The 11397-nt window shown below is 39.2% G+C and overlaps 1 protein-coding gene across 1 annotated transcript; it reads right to left on the bottom strand.

Moving 5' to 3' along the window:
• Nucleotides 1-7738: 7738 nt before the first annotated feature.
• On the bottom strand, nucleotides 7739-10604 carry LOC108297912 (oxysterol-binding protein-related protein 8-like). Its single transcript, XM_017520602.2, is given in 2 exon segments — nucleotides 7739-10215; nucleotides 10218-10604. Coding segments are annotated over 2 exon segments (2517 nt in total). The 5' UTR covers nucleotides 10258-10604.
• Between the last annotated feature and the right edge of the window lie 793 nt (nucleotides 10605-11397).

The following is an 11397-nucleotide window of genomic DNA, read 5'->3' as shown; positions in this document are numbered from 1 at the left end:
AAAAGAAGAAAAAAGGCCGGGCGCGGTGGCTCAAGCCTGTAATCTCAGCACTGTGGGAGGCCGAGGCGGGTAATCACGAGGTCAAGAGATCGAGACCATCCTGGACAACATGGTGAAACCCCGTTTCTACAAAAAATACAAAAAATTAGCTGGGCATGGTGGCGTGTGCCTGTAATCCCAGCGACTCAGGAGGTTGAGGCCGGAGAATTGCCTGAACCCGGGAGGCGGAGGTTGCGTGAGCGAAGATCGCGCCAGTGACAAGAACCAGAGGCCCATCCATTCCTCTCAGCCACTGTCTACACATCATGGGCTTTTATCAATTTCTCCCTGAATTTCAATAATTTGATAAAACTAATCACAGAACTTGGCCAAATGCTCCACCTATGTTTACCAGGTAGACATAAAGATCACAATTCAGGAAATGCCAACTGGAAAAAATGTGTAGGTCACAGAAAAGTGGGAGAGAAAGACAGGGTGGGCAGTGAGGTCTTATGATTAGCCATAATTAAGAAAACTTCCTGCTTCTTTTTGTTCTGCAGGAAGAGCTTGCTGCAAATAAATACCCTTACCATTATGACCTATTTTAGACATGCCCTCTTTTAGATATCACAGATTCACAGTCTGTCCATTTCTATTGTTCTTCATAAATTTGTCTTCAGGGTTCAGAAGAAAATACTTGTTAAGCAAACTTGGCTTAAGATTCTCTTTCCCCCAGACTCCTGAGCTCTGCTCCACATCCAGTGTGAACAAACGGACAACCCCCCTTCTTATCCCTCCGAAGAGCTGACTTCAGGATGCGACATTCTTGAATCTTGTGTTGATTTTGCCACTTTCCAACAAAAGTCTTTTAAGGCTTCACTTTCTTCTTTCCTTCTTTTCAAATCAACTTTATTGAGGATAACTTGCATATAATAAAATGTACCCATTTAAAATGTAGTCTTTGATGAGTTTAAAAACTGTGTAAATCTCTGTAACCATCACCATAATTAAGATGTAAACAGTTCCTTCAACCTAAATTTGTCTCTCATACTCTGTTGGAGTAAACCACTCCACCCCAGGAATCCACAGATTTACTTTCTGTCATTATATAGATTTGATTTTTCTGTTCTAGAACTTCATAAGAATGAAATAATTCATATGTATTTAGTCCTCGTTGATTAATTTTTCCATGCCTATGATTTGTCTATTTTTTCAAAAATGAATTTTTCAGGAGCAGAAGATTTAAAATTACATGAAATCAAAATGATCCGATTTTTCCTTTGTGATTCGTGCTTTCCTTTGTTGTTGTTATTTTTGCTTTGTTTTTGTGACAGATCTCACTGTGCTGCCCAGGCTGGGGTGCAGTGGCACAGTCCCACCTCACTGCAACCTCTGCCTCTTGGGTTTAAGTGATTCTCGGGCCTCAGCCTCCAGGCCAATTTGTACCTTTTGTATCCTCGTTAAGCAATTTTTGTCTGTGCATGGTGGCTCATGCTTGTAATCCCGGCACTTTGGAAGGCTGAGGGGGGACAGATCACTTGAGTACAAGAGTTTGAGACCAGCATGTGCAAATGATGAGACTCTTTCTCTAACATAGAAAACACAAAAATTAGCTGAGCATGGTGGTGCAATACTGTTGTTCCAGCCATTTCAGTGGCTGAAGTGGGAGGATGACTTGAGCCTGGGAGGTGAAGGATGCAGTGAGCTGTGACTGTGCCACTGCACGCCAGCTTTGGTGACACAGCGAGATCCTGACTCAAGGGAAATTAAAAATAAAGGAAGAAAGAAGGAAGGAAAAGAAGAAAGAAAGAAGGAAAAAAAGGAAGGAAGAAAGAAATTTTTGCTTACCCAAGTCCTCAAAAATTTTCTCCTGGGTTTTCTTTAAAAGTTTTATGTCTTTAGCTTTTACACTTACATCTACCATCCATTCTGAGTTAATCTTTGTGTGTAGAATAAATGAAGCATCAACATTCCCTTACTTCCACATGAATATGCAGTTATTCCACCACAATTGGATGAAAAGATTATCCTCGTTGAATTAATTAATTTCAGTTAATTTGGCACCTTTGTGAAAAACTGAGTGGTCACACACAAGGGGGTCTATTCCTATTCAGTTCTATTTCTTTGCTCTATATATCCATCCTGTGCCAAAACCAGACTCTTGATTAGCTTTATACTTAAGTCTTGAAATCAGTTGGAAATAAAGTCTTTCCAACTTTCTCCTCTGAAAAAAAATTGTTTTGGCTGTTCCATGTCCTTTGCATACACACACACACACACACACACACACACACACACACACACACACACACAGTTTTTTTAGCCAGCTTGTCAAATTTTGCAAAAAGCTTGTTATGATATTGATTGGGATGATGGAACCTGTAGATCAATTTGGGGACAATTCACAACTTAAAAATTTTAAACCTCTAAACCATTACAATGATATATTAATTTCCATTTATTTTTGGTCTTCTTTAATCTCTCTCATAAGTGTTTGGAGGTTCTTAGCATAAAGAACTGAGACTTATCATGTTAAACTTATCTCTAATTTATGTTTTTGATATTATTGTGAGTGGGCAAATTTTTTTTTTTTTTGAAATGGAGTTTCACTCATGTTACCCAGACTGGAGTGCAGTGGTGCGATCTCAGCTCACCGCAACCTCCGCCTTCTGGGTTCAGGCAATTCTCCTGCCTCAGCCTCCTGAGTAGCTGGGATTACAGGCACGCACCACCATGCCCAGCTAATGTTTTGTATTTTTGGTAGAGACGGGGTTTCACCATGTTGACCAGGATGGTCTCGATCTCTTGACCTCGTGATCCACCCACCTTGGCCTCCCAAAGTGCTGGGATTACAGGCTTGAACCACCGTGCCAGGCCTGCAATTTTTTTTTTTTAAAGGTAGTGTCCCGCTGTGTTGCTCAGGCTGGAGTGCAGTGGCATGATCTCGGTTTAGTTTGTTTAAGCATTTCTTCTGCGTTAGTGTTCCCAGCAGTTGGTATCACAGAAGCGCACCACCACACCTGGATATTTTTTGTATTTTTAGTAGAGATGGGGTTTGACCATGTTGACCAGGCTGGGCTCAAACTCCTGACATCATGATCCGCTCACCTCAGCCTCCCCAAGTGCTGGGATCACAGGCATGAAACACCACAGTCAGCCTCAATGAGACTGTTTTTAAAATTTTATTTTTCAGTTGTTTATTGTTGGCATTGACCTTGTATTCTGTGACCTTGCTAAGATCACTTGTTCATTCACATACCTGCCACCATGCCCAGCTAACTTTGGTTTTAGCAGAGACTGTCTTTCATCATGTTGGTCAGGCTGGTGTTGAACTCCTAACCTCAGGTGATTAACCCACTTGGCTTCCCAAAATGCTGCAATTACAAGCAAGAGTCACTTTGCCCAGCCCTCACCTTTAAATTTAGGGAGAATTTTTCTTATTAGGAAATTCTTAGTATTTAAAAATTTTTTTTTAAACTTTTATTTCAGAGGTACATGTTCAAGATTATTATATAGGTCAGTTGAGTCTTTCAGGGGTTTAATGTTCAGATTGTTTGATTACCAGGGTAATGAACATAGTATCTGACAGGTAGTCCTATTATCCTCACCCTCCTCCCACACTCCACCCTCAAGTACGCCGTGGTGTTTGTTCCTCTATTTTTTCTGCCTATGTGTACTCAATGTTTGGGTGTCACTTTTAACTGAGAACATGCGGTATTTGATTTTCTGTTCTGTATTAGATTGCTTAGGATAATGGCCTCTAGCTTTATCCATATTGCTGCAAAAGATGTGATTTCATTCCTTTGTATGCCTGCATGGAATTTCATGGTGTATATGTACCACATTTTTAAATCCAGTCTACCGTTGTTGGTACTTATATTGATTCCATGTGTTTACTATTGTGAATAGTACTGTGATGGACATATGTATGCACAGGACTTTCTGGCAGAAAGGTTCGTATTCCTTGGGAATATACTCACTGGATTGCTGAGTAAAATGCTAGTCCTGCTCTAAGTTCTCTTAGTGATTGCCAAACTGCTTTTCACAGTCATAGGATTCCTTTTTCAATAAATGTTGCTGGGATAACTGTCTATCCGATGTGGAAGATTGAAACTAGACCCCTTCCTTTTACCATTTGCAAAAATCAACTTAAGATGGATTGAAGGCTTAAGCCTAAAATCTAAGTTTTGATGGGGCTATAAAAACCCTTGAATCAAACCTGTAAGTTACCACTGTGGACATAGATCCTGCAAAGATTTCATGACAAAGATGCCCAAAGCAATGATAACAATTACAAATATTGGCAAGTGGGATCTAATTAAACTAAAGAGCACCTGCAAAGTGAAAGAAATTAAAAAGTAAAGAGACAACGTATAGAATTGGAGAAAATATTTGCAAACGATGTACCTATCAAAAGGCCTAATATTCAGGATCTATAAGGAACTTAGATGAAGTCTTAAAACAGCTGTTATTCTAGAGCTAGTCTTTTCCTGCTGCCAGGAAGGTGCCATCCATCTATGGGCTGTCTTGTACTCCCCAGGTGTCCAATGAGTTTTCTCACCCAGGATCATCAGAACTTTCCTATGTTCCAGTCCTTTCTTACATCTAGAAATTGTTGTACTTACACCTCTCCACTAACTGCTCTCCTCCTAGCGGCATGGGATTTTAGTCTTTAAATGCACATCTGAGTTATCAACTAGAAACTTAAAGAAATCTTTATGAAAAATTGCTACCTTTTTATCTGTGTAGCCTTCTCCTCTCCAGTTCCCTGTCCCCCAAAATGTAGCTACCTAGGCCTCCATGACTCTGATCCCTCAATTTAGTGAGGCCACTGTGTTCTGTTTGGCTTCCTTTGCCTCTACAGTGATACTGAAAATATCTTCAGGTAGAAAGCTTGGCAGTCACAGGACATATGTAATTTGTTCACTTCTCACATGGATCACAGCCCTGTACTGTCAGTTGTCCAATTACAGAAAACACCTAATTTGTACCTTTGTTTAGTTTCCAATTGTTGATAGTGGGAGGGACACTACAGTATGTTGGTGCAAACATAATTGAGGTTTTTGCCGTTACTTTTTCTTTCTTTCTTTTTCTTTTTTTCTTTTACTGAGACCAAGTTTCGCTCTTGTTACCCAGGCTGGAGTGCAATGGTGCGATCTCGGCTCACCGCAACCTCCGCCTCCTGGGTTCAGGCAATTCTCCTGCCTCAGCCTCCTGAGTAGCTGGGATTACAGGCTCACGCCACCATGCCCAGCTAATGTTTTGTATTTTTAGTAGAGACGGGGTTTCACCATGTTGGCCAGGATGGTCTCGATCTCTTGACCTCATGATGCACCCGCCTCGGCCTCCCAAAGTGCTGGGATTACAGGCTTGAGCCACCACGCCCGGCCTCACTTTTGTTTTTGAGGTGGAATCTTGCTCTTTTGCCAGGCTGGAGTGGTCTCAGCTCGCGGCAACCTCAACCTCCTGGGTTCAAGCAATTCTTCTGCCTCAGCCTGCCAAGTAGCTGGGATTACAGGCAGCCACCATGATGCTGGGCTCATTTTTGCATTTTTAATACAGACAGAGCCTCACCATATTGGTCAGGCTGGTGTCAAACTCCTGACCTCTCAAGTCATCCACCTGTTTCAGCCTCCTAAAGTTCTGAAATTACAGGCATGAGCCATTGCACCCTACCTCCATTACTTTCAATGGCAAAAACTGCAATTACTTTTGCACCAACCTACTAACATAGAAGCAAAAATTGCTCAGTTTTCTTTTTAGCGGGCGTGTCCCCTGCATTCAGAACTTAGTGAATAGCTATTTTCCTTTAGTGGACCAAAGATGATAACAATGATTGTACTAGCTTTTTAAATTTTTGTTGACAAGTCATCTACAGGGGGCCTGGCTGCTTTTAATATTTTGTCTTTGGGTTTTAGAAATGTAATGACGAATGCTTTCATGTGGATTTTATTGCACATATCCTGTTTGGAGTTTATAGAACTTCCGGAATCTGTGGCTTCATGTCTTTATTGGTTTTGGAGAATTCTCAGCCAGTTTTGCTTTCACTTCACTCTTTCTCCCCTTTCCTTCTCAGATTTCAGTTGCATGTTTGACTATTCACTGCGCTCTAATTCTCTCTAACTATTTTTTTCTGTTTCCACCTTTACTTCTCCTCACACAATAGCAGGAAATTTTATTACTGACCTGTTTAACATTCACTAATCCCTTCTGCTGTGTCCAATTTGCTTTAAGCATATGTCTTGAGTGCATTTTACATGTTTATTTTTGGTTGGTTCCAGAATCACTATTTTATTATTTGTTAAAAATAAACAAATTTTGGCAGGGTGCTGTGGACCACAACTGTAAGCCCACATTTGGGAGCCCGAGGCAGGTGGATCACTTCAGGCCAGGAGCTCGAGACCAGCCTGGCCAACATGGTAAAGCACTGTCTCTACTAAAAATACAAAAAAATTGATTTGTATGGTAGTGGGTACCTGTAATCCCAGCTACTCTGGAGGCTGAGGCAGGAAAATCACTTGAACCTGGGATACACAGGTTGCAGTGAGCCAATTTTGCATCACTGCACTCCACTCTGGTTGACAGAGAGAAACTGCATCTTCAAAATAAAGTAAAATAAAATAAAATAGAAATAAACAAATTTTAGCTGATGAGAGATGAAAGTAAAAATCATAGATGGAATCATCAGAACAGAACGTATGCAGGTGAATTGGAAAAGCAAGTAAGAGCATTATATCTTCACCCTTCAGTTAAATGTTTTAATCAGAAATCAATATTTTTAAAAAAACCAATTATTTAGAAATATGGATATAAACATGCAAAGAGGTACCTAAGTATTTGAAAGGTGTAATTGTCGGGAAAAGGAATGGAGAAAGAGGAAAGATAACTTTTTTGTGTGTGCAATAGACCTTTTAGAACTGTTTGATAATTATTTTTTAATTCTAATTCTGCCTGACAAATTACCACTTGACTGTTAACAATTATGGATCAATTTGAAAAAAAAAAGTTAAATTATTAAATAAAAATGAAATTAATCATATATAAATAGACTTTATTCACTGGTGAATTTCGTTGTTATTCATTTTCTTGAACATCTATCAAAATTGTTTTAATGTCTGTTTCATATAACTCCACTATCTGGATTTCCTTTATTTTATTGTCTGTTGTTTCTCTTTATGTTTACTTAATTTGTTTCTTTTTCTGGACATGGCTGTAGATTTTTGTTTAAATGCCATGTTTTATATATATATATATATATTTTCCATTTATTTATTTTATTGCATTTTAGGTTTTGGGGTACATGTGAAGAACATGCAAGATTGTTGTAAAGGTTCACACGTGGCAGTGTGATTTGCTGCCTTCCTCCCCATCACCTACATCTGGCATCTCTCTACTTGCTATCTCTCCCCAACTCCCCACTCCCCACGTCCCTCCCGTATTTCCCCCCAACTGACCCCAGTGTGTAGTGCTCCCCTCCCTGTGTCCTTGTGTTGTCATTGTTCAACACCCACCTATGAGTGAGAACATGCGGTGTTTGATCTTCTTCTCTTCTGTTAGTTTGCAGAGAATGATAGTTTCCAGGTTCATCCATGACCCTACAAAGGACACAAACTCGTCGTTTTTGATGGCTGCATAATATTCCATGGTGTATATGTGCCACATTTTCCCTGTCCAGTCTATCGTCGATGGGCATTTTGGTTGGTTCCAGGTCTTTGCTATTGTAAACTGTGCTGCAATGAACATTCGTGTGCACGTGTCCTTATAGTAGAACGATGGTTTGTTCCAGGTCTTTGCTANCTTCCTGTGTTTGTTTTATAGATTCGATGGAACTCTGAATGTCTCCCAGTTCTATTCCTTTCTTTCTTCTTGTACTTGGTTTTACTGATTGAGCTTCACTTCCAGAGGAGTCTTGGATGTCAGGTTCTGGGGAGGAATAGCCTTTTGTTGCTTTCTTCTGTTGCCTGGTTGGCTTATGTTTCATTTTGGGGACACTAACCATTGGAGTACGATGTTTCACTTTGGTCTGAATAACGCCATCTTTTTCAAACTGTATCATATCATTAAGTGGATCCCATGGTCGGGTATCTGCAAACTTATAATGCCATTCTCCTGTGAGTGAATCAAGTTCAAATAATCTGCAAGACCACTCTTCATTTTTTGTTTTCCAATCTCTGGCAGCTTGCCTTTGAGCTTCTTCCAAAACATACTTCTCTTGGGTAGCTTCGGTTTGGTCTTTGGCATTTATGGCTCGAGTTACCCGCTGCCAGAGTTTCTCTGATTCAAAATCTCCCTGTTCTTCAAATTTTACAGTGTGCCTCATTAATCTCCATTGCTTAATATCGGGTGTTGGATTCCAGAAAACCTCTAAATTATCAGTCTTTTTATCAGTAATAAAAACTTCACTATCCCAATGTCCTTCCAAAGTAGCTAGGACTTCTTTTCCCAATTTAAGTCTTCCTGATATTTGATTAACACAGTCGCTACTCCCTAGGAATGGCTTTAGTTTAAATTCAAGTATTGCACTATATCCAGTTTTTTGACATGTAATATTGACTGTTCCACCAAGCTCCAGTGTCATTGTGCCGTAAAGAATTCCTTTACAATGAGCATATGGCATTGTCATTACATAATCTTCACCTCTATTCAAGAAAGTTAACCGTGCTTCTCCCTCTAATATTGCAGATAATGAGTTTCCATAAAACTTGGACTTAGCCAGGATACTACCGCTAAGGCAAAATCCATCTTTTCGATTACTAACATAAAAGGCAGATATTGGTGGATGATGAGAGACCTGTTCTGCAATATAAAAAGTTTTGCTGTTTGTTCTGGGATGAATCCATAAACAACGGAAAGTCTCACCAAGTATAGGGTTATAAGGTTTCTTCAGTCCCTTTGGCTTTTTATAAAATCCCGACAAATACCATTTCACTACTTTCTTCAAACGGAAATAAGGATTTTCTTCAAGAGCAGCCTCAGACAGGAAATCTGCATGATAGTAGTAATCTGAAAGTTTATCCAGGAAGGAACGGGGTTCCAAAATAAATGTAGGCAGAACCACCTTGGATAGGTCCATGCCAGGACGGACTTGTTTCAATAATGTCCAGATAAGGCTTTTGTTTTCTTCAGACACAGTTTCTGTTTGAGAAGCCTCACCTGCCTCCCCAAGTTCTTCATGGCTCTGTTCAGTGTAGGTAGTCTCCTTTAAAGGCTCAACAGGCTCAGGCTCTATATATGAGTCATCTTGTCTTTCTGATGTATCTGTGTCACTTTCTTCACTTTTCCCCATCACCTCATTGTCAGATTCATCATGTTCTTGATCATTTTCTTTATCAGATTTATCAGAATACATATCTTGGTCCTTAAAATGCTGTCGTTCAATTTCACTATCATTTAACTGGAAGTTGTCCCCACTATGGAGATTGTTAGCACGTAATAAGCCATACAAAGTCACATGTGTGCTGTCTGATGAAATGCTCAGGTCATGTTCCTTTCCTTCCCTGATCATTGTACGTTTAAGAAGACTAGAACATTTCAAAGCCAACTCCAAAGCATCCATCCAGCACCTTCCATCTGATTCTGAAGTAGCTCGGATGATCAAATAACTGCTAGGTAAGGGCTGAGTAATGGATCCAACTGCTTCACCTTTTGGACCCTTCACTGCCCAAATAGATTGCTCCAAAGGATGGAAAAGTTTGAAACAAAAGCCATCCTTTTTTGATGGACGCTCAATGATTTCACAGGCATTCAGAAGAACTGTTCCTACCCACTGACCATTTTTTTGGGTTTTATAGATCAGTAGCACCCCAGGTTTCAACACACACCACAACTTGGTCCAGCTCTTTAGAGTACCACGAATCTTCAGCCAATCAGCCATAACAATAACAGAAGGATCTGTGATTGTACTGAGCAGCTCCTTTGTGGCTCTTTTCTTTTCTTCACGGTAATTTTTCTTTTGTACCTTAAGAGATTCTTTTTTTGTGAGTTTGCTTGAAGTTGAACTGTCCTTCTCTGAGCCATTATAAAGTTTAGATTCAGACTTGCTCTTTGACATAGAAAGTGAAGAATCATCTTTGTTTTGAGAAATATCTTCCTTCCCTCTTTCCAAACCCTGGCTATGAGGACTTGCTGGACTAAGAGATGGCTGATGCAAATCTTTGGTTGGCGTTGAATAAGCTTCTTTTCCTTGGCGCTGACTCATCTTTCCTGGTGTCAGAAGTTGAGATTCGTCACTATTTGCGAAGTTCTATCAGGTTCTCCGTCTGCCAAACCTCCCTCCATAATGAACCAAGATAGGTTTATGCTTCTCTTTCCATTAATGTGCAGTCATCCTATAAATCTGCAAATCCAGTGCGGAGCTTCCAGGGAGGCGGGACGCAAGAAGCCGGTTCCTCTGGGGTCGCCGCGGCGCTGGGGTCCCGGGCCCTGTACGCGTCCAGTCGGACCCCAACTTCTCTCGGCCGCTGTAGTCGGCGGCAGCTGGGGCGCGAGCCTGGACGCAAGGCGCTGCCCAGCTGCCGCGGAAGCACTGCTGGCTCGGCCCCCGAGCCGGGCGGGAACTTTCGGCCCAGCGGCCCACCGGCCAGGGCGGACCCCCACCTTCCCTCACTCTGCTCGCTACCGGCAGCGGCTACTTAGAACAATTTTTTCATTAAAAAGAAGCTGATATTAAAATTATTGTTATAGAAAATTCATTCTATGTGCTTACATAGTATAATAGTTTATAATTATATATAAATATAAATATAGAATTATGATAGTACTTCTATTTATAGAAATGCCATACATTTATACAGTATATCATATATTTATAATGTATAAATTTAATAGAATATATAAACTTATGTTGTATATTAAATAGCATATATTCATATAACATATAAATTATGTTTATATAATTTATATAAGACTAAACATAGTCCTGTATAAATTTATATATTATATAAAATAATGTATGTTATTCATATTTATTTATAAATATGTCTATAAATAATGTAGTATATGGTATGTTATTGTATAATATATATTAACATAATGACACGTTTTATAATATAAATCATATGTACTGTATTCATGTATAATATATGCTATATTATATAGAATAATATGCATATTATTGTGTTATATAATTATATAGTATATTATATACAATTGTATATAATATACTATTATATAATACATATATAATATATAGCATAGTCAATTGTATATTATATATTATACAATACATATATAATATATAGTATTATATAATGTGTTATAAATATAGAAATATGTAAATCATATACTTTTATAGTTTATATTTATATTTATTATATATAAATAATTTTGATTCCATTTTTTGGTTGGCTAATTTGCATTTTTAAAAATTTTCTTTCAAGAAAGTAATAAGCCAAGGAGGGTGTGTGTGACAAAAAAAAA

The sequence above is a fragment of the Cebus imitator genome, unplaced genomic scaffold (assembly GCF_001604975.1).
Source record: "Cebus imitator isolate Cc_AM_T3 unplaced genomic scaffold, Cebus_imitator-1.0 Scaffold860, whole genome shotgun sequence".
NCBI lineage: Eukaryota > Metazoa > Chordata > Mammalia > Primates > Cebidae > Cebus > Cebus imitator.
Note: the sequence above shows the minus strand (reverse complement) of the source record. Positions and strands in the feature narration are given on the sequence as shown.